At 41.2% G+C, this 22,620-nt stretch overlaps 1 protein-coding gene across 11 annotated transcripts in view; it reads right to left on the minus strand.

Moving 5' to 3' along the window:
• The window catches only part of LOC147102099 (general transcription factor II-I-like), a 209,191-nt gene that overhangs the window by 124,294 nt on the left and 62,277 nt on the right, over positions 1-22,620 (minus strand). For all 11 annotated transcript variants that reach the window (XM_085964295.1, XM_085964294.1, XM_085964296.1 and 8 more), the window contains 4 exons: positions 17,046-17,184; positions 15,499-15,636; positions 13,221-13,404; positions 11,527-11,555 (listed from right to left, as the gene is read on the minus strand). In XM_085964295.1, coding sequence (XP_085820421.1) covers positions 11,527-11,555; positions 13,221-13,404; positions 15,499-15,636; positions 17,046-17,184 — 490 coding nt within the window. The remainder of the gene's footprint in view (positions 1-11,526; positions 11,556-13,220; positions 13,405-15,498; positions 15,637-17,045; positions 17,185-22,620) is intronic.

Raw genomic sequence — 22,620 nt, forward strand, 5'->3', positions numbered from 1 at the left:
GGGGGGGGGGGGGAGGGTCCTAGAGAGCAAATAATAAAAATGACAACGGAGAAGGTCATAGACCTAGGTAGCAGTGGGGGAATTAAAAACCAGAGAGTGTTAGGAAAGGACAGAATGTATGGAGTAAAAGGTAAAGTAGTAAAGGGGAAAAAGCAGGAACTAAGTGTCACAAAACATATTTGAAAGTTCTTTATCTGAATGCACGTAGCATTCTAACAAAATGGACGAGTTGATGGCAGAAATAACTACATATGGGTATGATCTTGTGGCCATTACAGAAACATGGCTGCAGGGTGACCATGACTGTTAAATACCCTCGTATGTTTAATTCCCAATCAGGAAGGACAGGCAGGAAGGAAGGGGAGGTGGGGTGGCTATGTTAATAAAGGAAGGAATCACTGCAATACAGAGAAATGATATTGGGTCAAAGGATCAGGATAATGAAAGAGTTTGGGTGGAGATAAGGAATAATAAGGGGGGAAAAAAACACTGGTGGGCGCAGTCTATAGGCCTCCTAACAGTTGCAACTCTGTTGGACGGAGCATTAATCAGGAAATAGTTGGGGCTTGTAATAAGGGAACAGCTATAATTATGGGGGATTTTAACTTTCATATTAACTGGACAAATCAAATTGGGCAGGGCAGCCTTGAGGAAGAGTTCATTGAGTGTATTAGGGATGGGTTTCTTGAGCAGTATGTATGAGTGACCACAACATGGTTGAATTCCATATTCAATTAGAGGGCGAGAAGGTTGGATCTCAAACAAATGTACTGAGCTTGAATAAAGGAGACTATGAAGGTATGAGAGCAGAACTGATTAGAGTGGACTGGGAAAATAGATTAAAGGGTAAGACGGTACATGATCAGTGGTGTACATTCAAGGAGTTATTTTACAACTTTCAAAAAAAATATTCCACTGAGGAAAAAAGGGTGTAAAAGAAAAGACAGCCATCCATGGCTGAGTAAAGTAATAAAGGATAGTATCCGACTAAAAACAAGGGCATATAAGGTAGCCAAATCTAGTGGGAGGATAGAAGATTGGGAAGTCTTTAAAAGACAGCAAAAAATAACTAAAAGATTGATTAAGAAAGGGAAGATAGATTATGAAAGTAAATTAGCAAAAAATATAAAAACAGATAGCAAGAGTTTCTATAGTTATATAAAAAGAAAAAGGGTAGCTAAAGTAAATGTTGGTCCCTTAGAGGATGAGACAGGGAAATTAATGGTGGGAAACATGGAGGTGGCAAAAACGCTGAACAAATATTTTGTATCAGTCTTTACAGTAGAGGACACTAAGAATATCCCAACACTGGACAAACAGGGGGCTCTGCGGGGGGGGGGGGGGGCGGCGGTGAGGAGCTAAATACGATTAAAATCACTAAGGAAGTGGCACTCGGTAAAATAATAGGATTTAAGGCGGATAAATCCCCTGGACCCGATGGCTTACATCCTAGGGTCTTGAGGGAAGTGGCAGTAGGGATTGTGGATGCATTGGTAATAATTTTCCAAAACTCCCTGGACTCAGCAAAGGTCCCGGCAGATTGGAAAACTGCTAATGTAACACCCTTATTTAAAAAAGGGTAGTAGACAGAAGGCTGGAAACTATAGACCAGTTAGCCCATCATCTGTGGTTGGTAAAATTTTAGAGTCCATTATTAAGGAGACAGTAACGGGACATTTGGATAAACATAATTTAATAGGACAAAGTCAGCATGGTTTTACGAAGGGGAAGTCATGTTTGACAAATTTGCTTGAGTTCTTGGAGGACGTAACATACAGGGTGGATAAAGGGGAACCAGTGGACGTAGTGTATTTAGACTTCCAAAAGGCATTTGACAAGGTGCCACATAAAAGATTATTGCTCAAGATAAAAAATCATGGGATTGGGCGTAATATTCTGGCATGGGTGGAGGATTGGCTACCTAATAGAAAGCAGAGAGTTGGGATAAATGGTTCATTCTCAGATTGGCAATCAGTAACTAGTGGTGTTCCGCAGGGGTCAGTGCTGGGACCCCAACTCTTTACAATCTATATTAACGATTTGGAGGAAGGGACCAAGTGTAGCATATCAAAGTTTGCAGATGATACAAAGATGGGAGGGAAAGTAGTGAGTGAGGAGGACATAAAAAACCTGCAAAGGGACATAGACAGGCTAAGTAAGTGGGCAGAGATTTGGCAGATGGAATATAATACTGGAAAGTGTGAGGTTATGCACTTTGGCAGGAAAAATCATACAGCAAGTTATTATCTTAATGGCAAGAAACTGGAAAGTACTGCAGTACAAAGGGATCTGGGGGTCCTGGTGCATGAAACACAAAAAGTTAGTATGCAGGTGCAGCAGGTGATCAAGAAGGCCAATGGAATGTTGGCTTTTATTGCTAGGGGGATGGAATATAAAAACAGGTACAGGTGCACTATCCCTTATCCGAAACCCTTGGGGCCAGATGTGTTTCGGAATTTTTCAGATTTCAGAACGGATACAATGCTTATAAATGGACAAGAGGCAGCCGTCAGGTTTACCCTACAACTACACCACTAGTGATGGATGCAAACCTGGCTAGGTAACCAGATTACTATAAAGAAATAGTTAACAGCAATGTTTCCTCAAAGTTGCACACGGCCACGCAGTAATCTGCAAACTCCCGTGCAAGCTGCTGAAGCTTTTGCACTGGAAATACCGAGAGACGCTCCACGAAAAAACTTTCAGTTTTCAGAGCTTTTCGAATTTCGGAATTGCAGATAAGGGATAGTTGACCTGTATTGCTGCAGTTGTACAAGGTATTGGTGAGACCACACCTGGAATACTGCATACAGTTTTGGATCCCATACTTAAGACATACTTGCTCTCGAGGCAGTACAAAGAAGGTTCACTCGGTTAATCCCAGGGATGAGGGGGTTGATATATGAGGAGAGGTCGAGTAGATTGGGACTCTACTCATTGGAGTTCAGAAGAATGAGAGGCGATCTTATTGAAACGTAAGATTGTGAAGGGGCTTTGATCGGGTGAATGCGGTGAGGATGTTTCCAATGATGGGTGAAACTAGAAGTAGGGGGCATAATCTTAGAATAAGGGGCTGCTCTTTCAAAACTGAGATGAGGAGAAACTTCTTCACTCAGAGGGTGGTAGGTCTGTGGAATTTGCTGCCCCAGAGAGCTGTGGAAGCTACATCATTAAATAAATTTAACAGAAATAGACAGTTTCCTAGAAGGGGAATTAGGGGTTACGGGTAGGAAATCGGACAGGAGGCTAGGTTCGGATCGGTTATGGCCCTGTGGGTGGCGGAGCGGGCCCAGGGGCCGTGTAGCCTGGTCCTGCTCCTACTACTTGTGTTCTAATTCTGTGTTAGATTTCAGGAGATGGTTCTATTCACAGGGATTAGTGGAGACCTCGGGAACAGGCTGCCAGCTAGGAGTCCTTCAAGAGTAAATTGGGCCTGTTCCTGGCTGGGGTGGAGATCACCTCTTACAGAAGGCAAGTACTGCAGGAAATACAGGGACAGAGTGATCTCCTGGACGAGTTTCGATCGCCTAGATGGGTCGGAGAGGAATGTCCCAGATTTTTTCTCCCAAATTTGCCATTGGGTTTTTTATCTGGTTTTTCGCCTCTCCCAGGAGATCACATAGGTTCGGGTGGGATGGAGAGTGAAAGTAGATTTGAGGTTAGGATCAGATCAGCCATGATCTTATTGAATGGCGGAGCAGGCTCGAGGGGCTGATTGGCCTACTCCTGCTCCTATTTCTTATGTTTATGTTCTTATGTTCTCTCTGGGGCAGAGAATTCCACAGATTTACAACCCTCCGAGAAGAAATTCCTCCACATCTCCGTCCTAAAAGGGCGACCCATTATTTTGAAACTATGCCCCCAAGTTCTAGATTTCCCCATGAGGGGAAACATCCTCTCTGCATTAACCTTGTCGAGCCCCCTCAGTATCTTATATGTTTAAATAAGATCACCTCTCATTCTTCTAAATTCCAATGAGTATAGGCCCAACCTTTCTTCATAAGTCAAGCCCCTCATCTCTGGAATTAACCTAGTGAACCTTCTCAGAACTGCCTCCAATGCAAGTATATCCTTCCTTAAATAAGGAGACCAAAATTGTACGCAGTACTCCAGGTGTGGTCTCACCAATACCATGTACAGTTGTAGCAGGACTTCCCTGCTTTTACACTCCAACCCCCTTGCAATAAAGGCCAACATTCTATTTGCCTTTTTGATTACTTGCTATACCTGCATGCTAACTTTGTGTTTCATGCACAAGGACACCCAGGTCCCTCTGAACTTAAATAGAAACATAGAATATAGGAGCAGGAGTAGGCCATTCGGCTCCTCGAGCCTGTTCCGCCATTTAATGAGATCATGGCTGATCATCCAAATTCAGTATCCTGTCCCTGCTTTCTCCCTATATCCCTTGATCCCTTTAGCCTTAAGAAATATATCTAACTCCTTCTTGAATATATTTAGTAAGTTGGCCTCAACTGCCGTCTGTGGTAGAGAATTCCACAGGTTCACCACTCTCTGGGTGAAGAAATTCCTCCTCATCTCAGTCCTAAATGGCTTACCCCTTATCTTTAGACTGTGACCCCTGGTTCTGGACTCCCCCGCCATCGGGAACATCCTTCCTGCATCTAGTCTGTCTAGTCCTGTTAGAATTTTATGTTTCAATGAGATTCCCCCTCATTCTTCTAAACTCTAGCGAATATAAGCCTAATTGACCCAATCTCTCTTCATACGTCATTCCTGCCATCCCAGGTGTCAGTCTGGTGAATCTTCGCTGCACTCTCTTCATGGCAAGAACATCCTTCCTCAGATAAGGCGACCAAAACTGCACACAATACTCAAGGTGTGGTCTCACCAAGGCCCTGTACAACTGCAGCAAGACATCCTTGCTCCTGTACTCGAATCCTCTCGCTATGAAACATAGAAACATAGAAGATAGGAGCAGGAGTAGGCCATTCGGCCCTTCGAGCCTGCTCCGCCATTCAACGAGATCATGACTGATCATCCAAACCCTAGCACCCGGTCCCTACACCGACAGCCATCCCACCCAAGCCCTATCGCCGTAACTCCACATATTTAATCCCCCCTAACACTAAGGGCCAATATTTTTTTTTTATTTTTTTTTTATCATGGCCAATCAACCTAACCCGCACATCTTTGGACTGTGGGAGGAAACCGGAGCACCCGGAGGAAACCCACGCAAACACAGGGAGAATGTGCAAACTCCACACAGTCACCCGAGGCCGGATTTGAACCCGGGTCCCTGGCGCTGTGAGGCAACAGTGCTAACCACTATGCCACCGTACTATGAAGGTCAACATACCATTTGCCGCCTTAACCGCCTGCTGCACCTGCATGCTTACCTTCAGCGACTGGTGCACAAGGACACCCAGGTCTCGTTGCACTTCCCCTTTTCCCAATCTATTCCCGTTCAGATAATAATCTGTCTTCCTGTTTTTGCCACCAAAATGGATAACCTCGCATTTATCCACATTATACTGCATCTGCCAAGCATCTGCCCAATCACCCAACTTGTCCAAATCATACTGGAGTTTCTCGGCATCCTCCTCACAGCACACACGCTCACCCAGCTTTGTGTCGTCTGCAAACTTGGAGATAATACACCTCGTTCCCTCGTCTAGATCATTAATATATATTGTGAATAGCCGAGGTCCTAGCATCGATCCCTGCGGTACCCCACTAGTCACTGCCTGCCACTCGGAAAAAGACCCTTTATTCCAACATTTTGCTTCCTGTCTGCCAACCAGTTCTCTATCCAAGTCAGTACCTTACCCCCAATCCCATGTGCTTTAACTTTGCACGCCGATCTCTTATGCGGGACCTTATCGAAAGCCTTCTGAAAGTCCAAATACACCACATCCACTGGTTCTCCCTTATCTATTCTACCAGTTACATCCTCAAAAAATTCCAGTAGTCAAGCATGATTTACCTTTTGTAAATCCATGCTGACTTTGTCCGATCCTGTTACTGTTTTTCAAGTGCTCTGCTATTACATCTTTTATAATGGACTCCAGCATTTTCCCCACTACTGATGTCAGGCTTACCGGTCCATAATTCCCCGTTTTCTCTCTACCACCTTTTTGAATAGTGGGGTTACATTAGCTACCCTCCAATCCATGGGAACTATTCCAGAGTCTATAGAATTTTGGAAGATGACCAGCAATGCATCTACTATTTCTAGTGCCACTTCCTTAAGCACCCTAGGAAGTAGATTATCAGACCCTGGGGATTTATCGGCCTTCAATGCCATCAATTTCCCGAACACCATTTCCCTACAAATACTGATTTCATTCAGTTCCTCCCTCTCCTTAGACCCTATGTTCCCCAGCATCTCTGGAAGGTTATTTGTGTCCTCCTTTGTTAAGACAGAACCAAACTATGTATTTAATTGGTCTGCCATTTCTTTGTTCCCCATTATAAATTCCCCTGATTCTGACATTCTACTTTCCCCCTCTTAATGAATCCCTTTGTCCTCCTTTGCTGAATCCTAAACTGCTCCCAATCCTCAGGTTTGCTGCTTTTTCTGGTCAATTTATATGTCCTCTCCTTGGATCTTATGCTATCCCTAATTTCCCTTGTTAGCCATGGTTGAGTCACTTTTGTTTTATTTTTATGCCAAACAGGGATGAACAAATTCTGTAGTTCATCCATGCGATCTTTAAATGTTTGCCATTGCCTATCCACCGTCAACCAATCCATCCTAGCCAACTCGCGCGTCATACCATCGTAGTTTCCTTTATTTAAATTCAGGACCCTAGTCTCTGAGTCAACTACTTCACTCTCCATCTTAATGAAGAATTCTATCATATTATGATCGCTCCTCCCCAAGGGGCCTCGCACAACAACATTGCTAATTAATCCTTTCTCGTTACATAATACCCAGTCTAAGATGGCCTGATCTCTAGTTGGTTCCTCGATATATTGGTCCAGGGAACCTATACACTCTAGGAATTCCTCCTCCACAGCAGTTACTAATTTGGTTAGCCCAATCTATATGTATATTAAAATCACCCATGATAACTGCCGAGTCCTTATTGCACGCATCTCTAATTTCCCGTTTAATGTCATCCCCAACCTCAGCATTACTGTTTGGGGGGGTCTGTATACAACGCCCACTAACTTATTCTGCCCCTTGGTATTTCTCAGCTCTACCCATACAGATTCCACATCATCAGAGCTAATATCCTTCCTTACTATTGTGTTAATCTCCTCTTTAACCAGCAATGCTACCCCACCTCCTTTTCCCTCTCCTTCCTGAATATTGAATACCCCTGGATGTTGAATTCCCAGCCTTGGTCACTAGCATTTTGTAATCTCTCTCCATTTAAATAATAATTTGCTTTTTTTTTCCCTGCCAAAGTGGATAACCTCACACTTTCCCACATTATACTCCATCTGCCAAATATTTGCCCACTCACTTAGCCTGTCTATATCCCTTTGCAGATTCTTGGAGTGCTCTGCACAACTTGCTTTCCCACCCATCTTTGTATCATCTGCAAACTTGGCTACATTACACTCAGTCCCTTCATCCAAGGCGTTAATGTAGATTGTAAATCGTTGAGGCCCCAGCACCGATCCCTGTGGCACCTCACTAGTTACCGTTTGCCAACTGGAAAATGACCCATTTATCCTGACTCTCATATTTCTGTTAGTTAGCCAATTCTCTATCCATGCTAATATATTACCCCCAACTCCGTGAGCTCTTATCTTATGCAGTAACCTTTTATGTGGCACCTTAGCGAATGCCTTCTGGAAATCCAAATACACCACATCCACTGGCTTACCCTTATCCACCCTGCTCATTACATCCTCAAAGAACGCCAGCAAATTTGTTAAACATGATTTCCCTTTCATAAAACCATGCTGACTCTGCTTGACTGCATTATGATTTTCCAAATGCCCTGCTACTGCTTCCTTAATGAAGGACTCCAGCATTTTCCCCAATAACAGATGTTAGGCTAACTGGTCTACAGTTTCCTGCTCTCTGTCTCATTCCTTTCTTAAATAGGGGTGTTACATTTGCAGTTTTCCAATCCGCTAGGACCTCTCCAGAGTCCAGGGAATTTTGGTATATTGCAACCAATGCATCCACTATCTCTGCAGTCACTTCTTTTAAGACCCTGGGATGCAGGCCATCTGGTCCAGGGGACTTGTCGTCCTTTAGTCCCATTATTTTACCAAGTACTTTTTCCTTAGTGATAAGTCTTTAGTTCCCCCCTCCGAGACCCCTTGATTATCCATTATTGGGGTGTTGTTAGTGTCTTCTACCGTGAAGACAGATACAAAATATTTGTTCAGAGTCTCTGCCATTTCCCCGTTCCCCATTATTAATTCCCCATTTTCATCCTCTAAGGGACCAATGTTTACTTTAGCTACGCTCTTCCTTTTTATATACCTGTAGAAGCTCTTACTTTCTGTTTTAATATTTCTTGCCAGTTTACTCTCATAATTCATCTTCCCTCTATTATTTTTTTAGTCATCCTTTGCTGGTTTTAAAAAATTTCCCAATCCTCTGGCCTCCCACCAATCTTGGCAACATTGTATGTCTTTGTTTTCAATTTGATACCATCCTTTACTTCCTTAGTTAGCCACGGATAGTGCTCCCTTCTCTTAAAATCTTTCTCTCTCACTGAATATGAATGATTCTATCAACAATACATGTCCTGGTAATGTTTAATTAACTACAGATGTGGTCCATCTGTAGAGAGGTTAGTCTTAAATTACGCTGGTCTTCGGGACAACTGGAACATAAACTTGTATTTTTTTCTATACAACCATACTCATTAGCACATTATTTCTGTGTACAAAGAAACGCCGTCTTTTGACTTGGGACTGGTCCTCAGGAGCACGTCCGATTTACAGGGACTCCCCCAGACATAGAAATTGGGAACTTTCTGATGTTTTTGTCAATTTAATGTGAAGTCCTAAACCTGCAGAAAGATTAGTCAGACTTTCAGGTAATAGTTTGAACCTGAAAGATAAAAAGTATTTAAAAAAGGGAAAGATTTTTGCCTGAATTCCAGTGTTAATATTTTATCAGATCTATCTGGTTTCAGGTTATAGGAATTTCTATATTTTATCTTTATATTTACATGAATTTGTAGCTTGGAATCTTTGAAGTAGAAACCACAGTTGCTATCACTGAGCAGTTGTCTTAGCCCAAGAGCCAGCAAGCAAAGTGAAATCTTAGGCAGACAATGTGACCCGTCCATCGGAGCTGGTCGAGCATGGTTAAAGCTTCGATGCTGGCCTGAGCGAGAACACGGACGTTGGTGCGCCTATCCTGCCAATGGATTTGCAGGATCTTGCGGAGGCAGCGTTGGTGGTACCTCTCCAGTGCTTTGAGGTGCCTGCTGTACATGGTCCATGACTCTGAGGCATACATCAGGGCGGGTATCACTGCTGCTCTGTAGACTATGAGCTCAGTGCCGGGTTTGAGGTTCTGGTCTTCAAACACTCTCTTCCTCAGGCGACCGAAGGCTGCACTGACACACTGAAGGTGGTGTTGGACTTAGTCATTGACGTCTGCCCTGGTTGACAGTGGGCTCCCGAGATATGGAAAATGGTCCACGTTGTCCAAGGCCTTGTCGTGGATTTTGATAATCGGGGGGGCAGTACTGTGTGGCGGGGGCAGGGTGGCAGAGGACCTTTGTCTTACGGATGTTTAGCGTAAGGCCTATGCTCTCGTACGCGTCGGTGAAGGTGTGGACGATGGTTTGGAGTTCGGCCTCCAAGTGAGCGCAGACGCAAGCGTCGTCTGCATACTGTAATTCGATGACAGAGGATGGGATCACGACTGGACATACACCCATGTCTGGGAACTTGGTATATTAGTACATTGTCAAATTTAAATTGGCTATTCTGGTCTCCATATTATAAAAAGGATATAGATGCACTGGCAAGGGTGCAAAAATGATTTACAAGGATGATACCAGAACTTCAAGGTTATATCCATCAGGAAAGAATGAACAGGCTGGGTCTCTTTTCTCTTGAAAAGATAAGGCTGAGGGGTGACCGAATAGAAGTCTTTAAAATTATGAAAGGTTTTCATACAGTAGACAGAGAAAGTGTTTCCACTTGTGAGAAAGACCATAACTAGAGGCCGCCAATATAAGATAGTCACCAAGAAATCAAATAGGGCATTCAGAAGAAACTTCTTTACCCAGAGTGTTGAGATTGTTGAATACGCTCCTACAGGGAGTAGTTGAGGTGAATAGTATAGATGCATTTAAGGGTTAAGGGGAGGCTAGGTAAGCATACGAGGGAGAAGGGAATAGAGGGTTATGCTGGTAGAGTTAGATGAGGAAGGATAGGAGGCCTGAGTGAAGCATAAACACCGGTATGGACTGGTTCGGCCGGTTTCTGTGCTCTATTTTCTATGTAATTCTATGTAAAATACCTCCAGCAATGGGGCTCTGCTTCCTTTCCAAAGTTTATCAATTATGTGACATCAGCATGGGGTTCACAGCAATCGATCGTGCAGTTGGGAGTAGTTTGGCACATCCTTTACTTTCCACATGGAGTTCAACATTCTTGAGATACTTTAAACCCCTGGTTCATAACCTTCCTCAGGAGGGCATCTCCTAGCAGCCATGGAAAAAGTGATTGGCTCACATTGAATAGTGACTGCCAAGTTAGAGTCACTGATGGACCATTGTGCTTTGAGTGATTAGACTGAAATATTGCTTCAGCGATTTTGGAAAAGGTTTTTTGACATATTTGGCCGAATCTTGAATGTGTACTCCGGCTCCAATATTTGTGTAAAAGGAAATGAAAGACTTACTGAAACCTTTCTCTCTCTCGAGAAGAGTAGGGCAAGGTTATCCACCGCCACCCATCCTCATTTGATATCTTCTTCAATAGGTTGGATGGCAACGGAAGGGTTGGATTAAAGTACTGCAACAATCCTTTTCAGATATTGTGCTGTTGGTGAACTCACCCAAGGATTTAGTGCACTCAACCCTCCATCTTGAGCAATAGGCTAAGCAGTGCGATGTGGTGATGGATAGAATGCACCAAGTCATCTGAAACCTTACAGCTAATATTTGTGATTGTGATTACACATTTCCTACATATTTCATGCTCATAATTTCATTTCTCGTACAGCACTTGTTCTTCAATGTCCTACACCATGAAACCAAAGTGTAAAAAGACATTTCAATTTGTTCATGTGCCAGTTGCAATCCATCAGTGTTTAGGTTCCTTAAATTCCTCATACTACTGCCTTGGAATCACTATTTTCTATGGTCCTCAGAACCCCCTGTCAAAATACTACAAAAGTTCATGGAAAATTTGCTACAAAATTCTCATGCGTTTTTGTGTAGACTGAGTTGCTCAATGGATCATTAAGCTATCCTGTGGAAAGATTTCTTTATAATCATAGTATACTTCGGTCATAATTTTATAAACTGACAACCTAATTCTATATTCATCAGGATTATGTCATATGTTAGTTTTAAAAAAGCTACACATACAGAAATGCTAAATTATATACTGTGAGCAACTTACCAAGTTGAACGGAGGTGTCCAGAAATGGCCTGGATTAAAAGAAAAAGTGATTGCATAGAATTGATAACCATGTACAAACTTCCAACAGTTCAAACATCTTAGTATCACTACTTTATAAATGCATGTAAAGATATCAAGTATAATTAGCATGCTTGACAGAACACATCAATTTTCTATCATCAGGCAACAAAGAGTACTCAGAATACACAAGGAGACATTACGCAGATTATATATCACATGAAAGTCTTGCATGTTAGAAACATTAAAGTTTTCCTCAAAAATGAAATGAATTGGGAGCTTACCCATTAATGGTTAAAATGTTACACACTCATTAAAGTCTTCACTGTCATTTAGAAATCTGTTACAGCCACCAGCTGTTGAAGCAAACTCTGATTCTGATATTACTAGTAATGGTAGTTTTCAACGGTTCTGACTGGGCAGGTTAAATTTGATCCAGAAATATTCATATTACAGGAAACTTTGTGATATCCGGCACCGAGCTGTTGCCGATCTATCAAAACTGCCGGACATACAAAGTTAATGTTGAAGCATACGGAGGTTTTCATCTCCGTATCTGACAACAAACACTGCTGCTTAGCAACAGCTTGTAAACAGTCGGCCCGTACCTTGGAAGCGTCTCTGTAGCTTAGCAACAGCTTGAGAGCGACTTTCCAGAGCCCAACTGTTGAAAACAAAGCCACGAGAAGAAAAAAACCTAACAAAACGGCTCCTGATTTCTGCCGGTAGATCGAGGTTTCCGGACATACAACCTCCGGATAAACCAAAGTTTCCTGTAGTCCTTTCTAACAATCATTTATAATTTACAATGCCAGCAGTTTCTGGAGTTACAAGGGATTACTGTATAGAATCCTCTAGTGGAGTTGCCCTGCACTACCTTATTAACAAAGTTATACCCACCAGCATTCTCTCAGCTGTAGAAAAGTAATCCTTGCCGGATTCCCTGAACCAGCCACTACAGTTTGTGAATTGAGTACACAGAGAAGTAGTTACTTGCAAAAATGAAAAGCAGTTCAGGAAGTAATTCTGCAAATAAGATTTTGTGTATTCTTTCAACTTTGCAATTAACTTGCCCTCATTTTACCACAAAGCACTATCTGGTGGTGGGTGGTCCAAGTACACAGAAAGAATCTTATTCTATTGCATCTACAAATGTACCAACGATCACCAGATAAAAATTCTATTATAAAATAGCTGTGAAGCAGCTTCACTAGACACATTTATTCTCCAGTTTAGTCATAATCTACAGTGTCAACAGTAACTTCCGCAGTTAACTGGCAGGAACTGACAGCAGTACAAATAATTAAATCACTGAAGTACTCAACTCTTAACTAATGCCTGTCAGGAGCCAGGAAGTTAAAGGAGTCATAACAAACTCAGTATATGTATCATTGGTGAGGGAGCCACCCAACTGTATTCCAAAACCCAGTAGTTAAACAAAGTCTTTAAAGTTTAGAAGACAATCGCCAGTATGTCATTATATTTTTAATGTAATATCTGCTTCATATGGAAAAGATTTTTTTTTAAATGTTGCTGGCCTAACAAGTACTGTTTTGCAGCAATACTCATATGAAACTGTAGTCATGTGGTTAAACTTTATAGCTCAACATTTGCACTTGATTCATCATGGGAAGTGAAACTTTTTCTTAAAATTAGGCTTCAGGAGAAAATTTTACCTCTTTATTACAAATATAATCTGTGCCTTTTGCTCCAAAATCTTTTTTAACGTTGTAGTGTCATAATTTGAAGGGTGTTTAAAACGCACGCCATCAGGTAGTCCTTGTATTGCTACAGCAGCTGGGTCCTTCAAGATCTTCTCATAAGGCACAGGGTTTGGAGTGAGTTTCCCAAGAGCTTTACCTGAAATTATGAGAAACAGATAGAATGGAGACAAGTTAACTAACAAACAAACAGCATAAAGAAAACTATTGAGATATGTAGTAATCAGACTGGCACAGTGCTCAATGGTATGGTGCTTTAGGTACCAAAATCCTAGATTAAAGGCATTCTGGGTTCTAAGATACACCAGTCAAAATCCTCATATAATAAAGGAACAGTAATAAAACTAAATGTTACTGGTTTTATAGAATTTCTTCTGGCACCCTAGTTAGGAACAGTTTCTGCATCTTGCCCTCAGCAGATCCCTTGCCGTAACATCCTGAGGAAACTAAACCCTGAACCTGAAAATGGGGCCCATGAGGTGGATAACAAACGACATTGATCAGACACCATGGATGAGTTAACCAGAATAAAACCAACAAAGGTAGACTGATACTCAGGCATTAAGTATTGACTGGATAAAGTGTAAAATGAAGCTCCACTAAAGATTTTCCAAGTGAAAAGCTTCCAAAGATATCCCTAAAGTTATGAACTACAAAATTACAGAAACTTAGTGAAATGCAAACTAATGTAATGAATATGGATTTCCAGTGTATGTAGATACCAGTCAAGACCAATATCAACCGGGAAAAGCTTAGGATGTAGTTTGTCCTTTTCCAGATGGGAAAGCAGCACTGAAATGGAGATCCACGACCTACACGTGCTGTTCTGAGTGTGTCACTCCAGTATGCTGCCAGTCCCTGCTGGACCCATTGGAGGCCACCAGGATAGAAACCCACATTTTCCAGATCTAACAGAAAACTCAGGAGTTCCTTTATGCTGTCGAGGGCCTTAAAAAAGCAAAGCACGCTTGCTGCCAACAGCAATTTGTCTACACAACAGGCGAAACAAGATCATGCAATCAAATTGATGAATTTCTTAGAGGCAGTGGTAACTTTCAACCTCTGGGAAATTATAGCAATTCCTCTTTAAATGAACACGGAATTAATGGCAAAGGACTGATTTGAATGAGCGAAAAGTCAATTTATAACTTACTGGAAAGAACATTTTTACTCAGTGACTGGGATAATCCACCAAACAAGGTAGTAGAGGCAAACCCATTAGGCAGAGTCAAAGCACAGAAGCAATTATTAGAGAGCCAGATACTAAAGCAATGAGGTACAATGAACCAAATGGCTTTCTAACTTTTTTTTTTTTTTTTAAAAAGCATTACATTCTTAAAATCTCAGTGTATTCTGAACAAGGAATGGGCAATAGCAGAACTGTGATAATGTAAAACAAAACCAATAAAGAGGGAATTGACCAAACACCATCTCATGGTAATTTTACAATCTTATGGATTTGAATTGTGTACATAATCCTAGTCGATAACAAGCACTGTGTTTTGGGAAAAGGAACATTCTTTTCATTTGCCCAAGAGATATCCTTGGTGTCCAAGAGTACCTGTACCAGATTAAGGATGCTTCTTTGTTCAAAGGTAGCAAACAGAGTTAAGTAGCAAAAGGAAAGCACATCTGCACTTATTTTATGATTGTCCTTTTTCTCTGAACATTCAAAAATGTGTTAATTTTGGGGGATTTTTCTCAGCTGCTAGGAGTTAAATGAGTAGGCCACCTATCCCGCCAAGACATCCCATAACACACAGATGGAGCGCAATCTGCACCAGCTCCATTACAAACACCAGAGCCATGACTTCGAATTAGCCAGAGATCCACAATTGGCTAGGCATGTGGGGTAAATAGCCACCAGTTAGTTTCTCGTGATCTCCCAACTCTCAATTAGCTTGCATGCTCGCCTGAAGTCATGGCCTCTAATATTTGCAATCAAGCTACTCTGGGCTGCTCCCGGTCAGCGATGTCATGAAGCAGACTAAAAATGAAGGGGACCTGGTCCTTTGCACTCTCTTTTAAACTTTGATGAGTACACTATTTCCCTCTATTAACTGGGGGATTCTTTGAATTAATAAAACACCTATTAGATTGCCTTCCCCTTTAAAATAAATTAGTGACTTAATTCAATTGCATAAGTGTCAGCAAACAATAATCACAGTATATCAATACTGATTTTTTTTTTTTTTTTTTTTAAAACACAGGCAAAATTGAAATATAACAGTACCATAGAGCAAACAGAACAACTCCTCAACTGATTTTCTGATTGTTTCGATGTCAGCCTGGTTATCCACAGCAGTCAGCATCACACAAGGAACATCTTTACTTCTTAGCTTTTCTGCTGCCTTTTGCTCCTCAGCCACACCTGAAATTAAACTGTAACTGTTAGGAGAGTAGAGAGCACTGCAGGTCCATGCAGCAAACTAGTGATATATCCATAGTGAATAACTAATCAACATATTAAAAAGTTTAGAAAATAAACCAAAGTTACTCAACCATATTTGGGACTAAAATGCTTCTCCATTGGTATGTATTTTCTTTTTAAGTACAGGAAACTTTGGTTTATCCGGAGGTTGTATGTCCGGAATACTCGATCGAACGGCAAAAATCAGGAGCCGTTTTCTGTAAGTTTTTTTAGTTCTCGTTCTTTTTTTCCCCCCCCCCCAGTCAGGCACTGCAAGGCCTGTAGCTATAGCAACAGCTTCAGCTAGAGACGCTTGCAGCTGCAGCCGACTCTTTAGAAGCTGTTGCTAAGCAACAGTGTTTGTTGTCAGATACGGAGATGAAAACCTCCGTATGCTTCAACATTAACTTTGTATGTCCGGCAGTTTTGATAGATCGGCAACACGCCGGTCCCGTCGGTGCCTGATATCACAAAGTTTCCTGTACTGCAATATAGATTAGCTCAACTTCAAGCATGCTGACCGTCACAAGCCTAAAATAAATATTCGCTACCCACTGGATGAAAAACACTGAAATTTAATAGTAGGATGGGAATTCAGGTCATTATATGGGAACAAATTACTACATGAATGTATTTTGCAGAGGATATTGCACCATGTGTGTAATTAAGTGAGTTAGTGGCAACTGATTAAAAGCAATGTGCATAGTTTAATCCTGACAATTCAACATTTTCTGCACTAAATAATTTAAATTTATCAATAATTCAAACTAAGCAGTTTGGGCTTCTACTGGGTATTTTCATCTCAACAGCTGGACAGAGCTTTCAACATCAGTGTAATAACAATTTCCCAGCGGGCAATCTGCACATCAGTGTGAGCTGATGTGGGGGAGTGTGTAAAAAACAAGACAGACAGACAAGACAAGATGGGGAGGGGAAGAGAGACAAAAGAGGAGAGAGAAAGAGCCAGAAGAGATGGGGCGAGGGAAATGAGGAAAGGAATTATGATTTCACTGAAATCTACAAGAGATTAGCCTCCATTCTGTACCCGCTTCCTAAATTGCACTTTATAAAAAATGTTCTATTATTTTAGGATTCCCAAGCCATTTCTTAACCAGGTGGGTTGCCGCACAATATTCTTTATGATGTCTACCAACGTTACATTTACCAGTTTCACAACTCACTAAACAGCTCAGCATGAATGTTGTGAGAAAAAGATCCACAATTCAGTATCCTACTGGAATCTCAAATTCAAGATATAGCCACAGAGAAACTGAGGCTGCTAGAACTGCTCTTAATCCTTTATGAAATCAAACAAAAATTCCCCTGCAACTTAATACTATCCCTTCATTTTGTAGTTTTAATTAACTTACAGTATTTGACAAAGTCGGTCTGAAAATCCTTTCGGCTTCCAATAAAAGATTTTCCTCGCTCAGTCCCCACCACAAATATCTCTTTTTCATATACAGCAATACAAGCCACTTCAGCTTTTGACTTTGCAATTTCCTGGCACTGAAGAGGAAATAGCAGTTAAGTCAATTCTTCTACAGACAGACAATATAAAAAGATACATATTAAAGAAAATATTTTTTATTAAATACACACTTCAGATGTCACACTAATACAAATTTCTGTGTCACACCTAAAAAAAAAAAGCAGCATACAAAAAGAAGAATTTTTTTTCCCCCCAAACGTGGAATAAATAGATCAGAGCAACAAGGTCTGCAGGCTCTTAATTTGCCTTTTCTCAAGTCCAGGATTCCAATCGCCAGTCTCAATAGTATTGAACCTTTGAAAGAAGGCACTCCACGTTTACTTATTTAATTGTGTAGGCCTAAAAGGGCACAGATGTGCACTTAAGCAGGAGAACATTTTACATGGTATGATCAGTCCTTAGAGAATAGCACGCCTTCCGATATACTGAGCAGCACATCAGATTTGTGTAATGTGCCTTGCATTTGGTGCACACCATATTTTGAATATGCCAGTAGCACAAAAAAATTTCACTTTTCAGATTGGAAAAAAATTCTCTGGAACCAAACATTTATTTTACTGTACAATAGCAAAATACTGCAGATGCTGGAAATCTGAAATAACAGAAAATGCTGGAAACACTCAGCAGGCCAGGCAGCATCCATGGAGAGAGAAACAGAGTTAACGTTTCAGGTCTGTGACACTTCGTCAGAACTGGAAAAAGTTAGAGATGTAACAGGTTTTAAGCAGGTCCCTGCCTCTGCACCTTCTTAAAACCCGTTACTTCTCTAACTTTTTCCAGTTCTGACGAAGGGTCACAGACCTGAAACGTTAACTCTGTTTCTCTCTCCATGGATGCTGCCTGGCCTGCTGAGTGTTTCCAGCATTTTCTGTTATTTATTTTATTGTGTCGGAGTACATCAGCTTTTCACCATATCTATTCACGAGTTGGATGAAGAAATAGATCCAAATTTACAATCGACACTAAATTAGGAGGCACAGTAAAGTTGTGCAGATGGGAGCAGGGAGTTACAAAGTCAAAGACAGACTGAATGAGCAGGCAAAACTACGGCAGATGGAGTTCAATGTGGGGGAAGTGCGACATCATCCACTTTAAATCCAAGACAGACAAAATAGGGTGTCTATGTGCACAGATCACTAAAAGCTAGTGCTCATGTACAAAAAGTAATCAAAAATGCTAATGGAATATTTGCCTACGTCTCAAAAGGGTTGGAATACAAAAGTGAGGAAGTGATGCTTCAGTTGCACAGAACGTGTCAGATCCCATCTGCAGTACTATATTTAGTTTTGGGCACCGCATACCAGAAAATATATATTTGCCTTGGAGAGGGTATACAGGGCAGATTCACCAGGGCTTAAAGAGTTAAATTATGAGGTCAGGTTGCATAAACTTGGTTAGTATTTCCCTTGATGAAGGGATTCAATAGGATAGAGAAAAACTATTTCCTCTGGTAGGGGAATCCAGAACAAGGGGGCGTCATTTTAAAATTAGAGCTAGGCAACTTGGGAGTGAAATTAGAAAGTGCTTTTTCCACACGTATGGTAGAGGAAATCTGGAATTCTCTCCCCCCAAAGAGATTGTGGATGCTGGGTCAACTGGAGTTATTCGAGGCCGAGACCTATGTTTCAAAACAGTCTGCTTCCACCTTTAGGTATAATGTATAATGAACTTTTACTGTATTCTGCAATTCACTTTGAGAAATGACACACAAGAGATCCACCAGTACCTTCAGCAAATGTATGCAGTTCAGGGCTACAAAATTCCACTCCCAACATTTCCCCACTGATTTCAACACGACCAGAAGCCATTAGTACATCAGAATTTATACACAACTGACATCTGTATACAATGAAAGCTCAGTTTGGCTCTTGCATCATTTATTCAATCAATGTTTTAGTATTTTACAAGATGTGTTGTATAATAGCCAATGGGGAAATATATAACATTCAAATTTGAAGATGTTTGTGCTTCACTCGCAATTAATTAACTCGAATTATTTCCTCATTAAATGAATGACAGGACACTCTCGACAGATCCCCACTGAGTAGCCTCGATTTCTGCAAGATTTATTGCATTTTCATATGAACAAAAATACTATGAAGCAAAGCTAATGTAGTAAAAGTAGATCCAAATGGGAGTACACATTAAGGAAAAGTGAAAAATAAAAAGCCAGAAGACAAAATTTTAATTATTTTACAGTCATACCTATTTCTGCATCAATACCTAAGGTTATTCACAGAAATTAATGCTACAAAGATTTTTTTAAACTTGCATTAATTTCCATGTTACAAGAGATCTTACAATCTACTGTTTGCAGACTCTTCCAAACAAACTTGTTAAAATAAACTAAGCATACCCTGCTGTCTAGCCTTTTCCAAGTCATAAATTTAAACACCACAACCATCAAAAAATACAGTAAAGTGAGCATGCTAAGCAATTCCAAAGATTAAGGGAATTACCTAGAGTTACATAGAAATTACAATACGAAAACAGGCCGTTCAGCTCAACCATTCCATGTTGGTATTTAACCTCCACATGAGCAATAGTCCTAATCCCATATGCCAATTGTTTCCATTTTCCGCTTTTCCCTTTCCTTCAACCACCTAACTAAGCTATTTTTAAATGTTGGCATAGTCACTGCTTCAATTATTAACTCCAGTAGTACAATTCACAGCCTTCCATGTAAAGAAGTTTCTCTTGCTCTGTCCTAAATCTCTTAGCATTTAATTTTTGTGGAAGCGAGAGACAGTAACATATCTTGTCAATTAACTACATTTATTATGGAAAGAAAAAAAAAACGACTTGCATTTCTATAGCGCCTTTCATGACCATCAGACATCCCAAAGCACTTTACAGCCAATGACGTACTTTTGAAGTGTAGTCACTGTTGTAATATAGGAAACGCGGCAGCCAATTTGTACACAGCAAGCTCCCACAAACAGCAATGTGGTAATGACCAGATAATGTTTTTCTTTAGATGTTGGTTGAGGGATAAATATTGGCCAGGACACCGGGGATAACTCCCCTGCTCTTCTTCGAAATAGTGCCATAGGATCTTTTACATCCACCCGACAGCGCCGACAGGGCCTCGGTTTAATGTCTCATCCAAAAGATGGCACCTCCAACAATGCAGCACTCCCTCAGTAGTGCACTGGAGTGTCAGCCTAGATTTTTTGTGCTCAAGTCTCTGGGGTGGGACTTGAACCCACAACCTACTGACTCAGAGGCTACCAACTGAGCCACACCCGGCACTGTACTGTATTGTTTCGTTTCAAAACATTCATCTTAAGACTGCACACAGAGCAGTACACACCAGTCCTACACCTAGAAAACCTGCGTGTAAAGAACTCCACGGGAATCGGGAGCGATTGCCTATCCAGGCTGTTCACTGTATCGCTCCTGACTGAGTTTTGCCTTGTATCCCTTTTATACTATTTCAGCAGAATAAAAGCATACATTGTCTTAATTTTTATGACATCTCCCTGTTTCCAATATAATCTTCTTTCCAAAGTTCTCTCAGTAATCTGCTTCTTATCTTTGCTCTTCCTGAACTACGACTTTTCTCAGGAGTGTTATTGTGATCAAAAAATAGGATCTGCAAGCATACAGTTTAAACCAATTCTGCCTACCTTAGCTGTCAGGTCTTTGTTCCATATTAAAAACATATCAATATTCTTACAACCTTATTCTAAACCCTTCAGGCTCTGGAAAAAAAAGCTATTGCTATCTACACTGTCCCACCTTTCATAATTTCAAACAGCTCTTATCAAAGCACGCAGTAATCTCTTTTAAAGAATCAGGTCCCAATTTTAAATGGATAGCAAAATACTGCAGATGTTGGAAATCCGAAATAACAACAGAAAATGCTGGAAAAACTCAACAGGTCAGGCAACATCCGTGGAGAGAAATTTGAGTTGATGTTTCGGGTCGAGCCCTTCTTCAAAACTGGAAAGAAAAGAAAATAGGTCGAAGGCAGGGCTGCGATCGGACAAAAGAAGTAAAAGAAACAAAAGTAGTAAGAGAGACAATAAAAGGTATACGAAGCTAGACGAGATGGTAATAGGCTGAGATTAGGTGTGAAGTGTACTGGCAGGGCAAGAGATAGCTGCCAGGTGTGAGAGAGAAACAAAAAGGGGGGGGGGGGGGGGGGGGGAAGGCATGGAAAAATTACAAGTGAAAATGTAATAGGGGCAGAGGTTATGATCTGAAATTGTTGAACTCAATATTGAGTCCGGAAGGCTGCAAAGTGCCTAATTGGAAGATGAGGTGCTGTTCCTCGAGTTTACGTTGAGCTTCCGTGGAACAATACAAGAGGCCAAGGACGGTGAGGTCTGAGTGGGAATGGAGCGGTGAATTAAAATGACAGGCGGCCAGAAGCTCAGGGTCACCCTTACGGACTGAACGGAGGTGTTCCCTAATCTCAGCCTATTACCATCTCGTCTAGCTTCGTATACCTTTTATTGTCTCTTATTTCTTTTGTTTCTTTTACTTCTTTTGTCCGATCGCAGCCCTGCCTTCGATCTATTTTATTTTCTTTCCAGTTTTGAAGAAGGATTCGACCCGAAACGTCAACTCAAATTTCTCTCTACGGATGTTGCCTGACCTGCTGAGTTTTTCCAGCATTTTCTGTTGTTATTCCCAATTTTAAATGTCTTTGCATTTTTTAATTCCTCATACCATACAGTATCCTAGTGAATCCCACAGGATGCTCTCTATAGATCTGTATCGAGTAGCTTCCATTACTTGCATTTTCATATGAACAAAAACACGATGACGCAAAGATAATGTAATAAAAATAGATCCAAACGGGAATCAGTGCCTCAACATCCTTAGAAACATAGGAACAGGAGCAGGCCATTCAGCCCCTCGAGCCTGTTCTACCATTCAATGAGGCCATGGCTGATCTGCGACCTAACTCCATATACCCTTTGGCCAGTATCCCGGAATACCTTTGGTCAACAAAAAGCTATAAATCTCAGATTTAAAATTAACAATTGATCTAGCATCAATTGCCATTTGCAAAAGAGAGTTCCAAACTTCTACCACCCTTTGTGTGCAGAACAGTTTCCTAATTTCACTTCTAAAAGGTCTAGCTCTAATTTTTAGACTATGCCCCCAGTCCGAGAATCCCCAACCAGCAGAAATAGTTTCTCTCTATCTACCCTATCTGTTCCTCTTAATATCTTGAAAACGTCAATCAGATCACCCCTTAACCCTCTAAATTCTAGGGAATACAACTCTAATTAGTGTCATCTCTCCTCGTAACTTAATCCTTGAAGTCCCGGTATCATTCTGGTAAACCTAGGCTGCACTCCCTCCAAGGCCAATATATCCTTCCAAAGGTGTGCTGCCCAGAACTGCTCTCAGTACTGCAGGTGTGGTCCAATCAGCGTTTTGTATAGCTGCAACATAACTTCTACCCCCTTGTATTCTAATCCCCTAGATATAAAAGC

Source organism: Somniosus microcephalus, chromosome 22 (genome assembly GCF_052327205.1).
Source record: "Somniosus microcephalus isolate GS21.2 chromosome 22, FLI_Smic_1.0, whole genome shotgun sequence".
Taxonomy (NCBI): domain Eukaryota; kingdom Metazoa; phylum Chordata; class Chondrichthyes; order Squaliformes; family Somniosidae; genus Somniosus; species Somniosus microcephalus.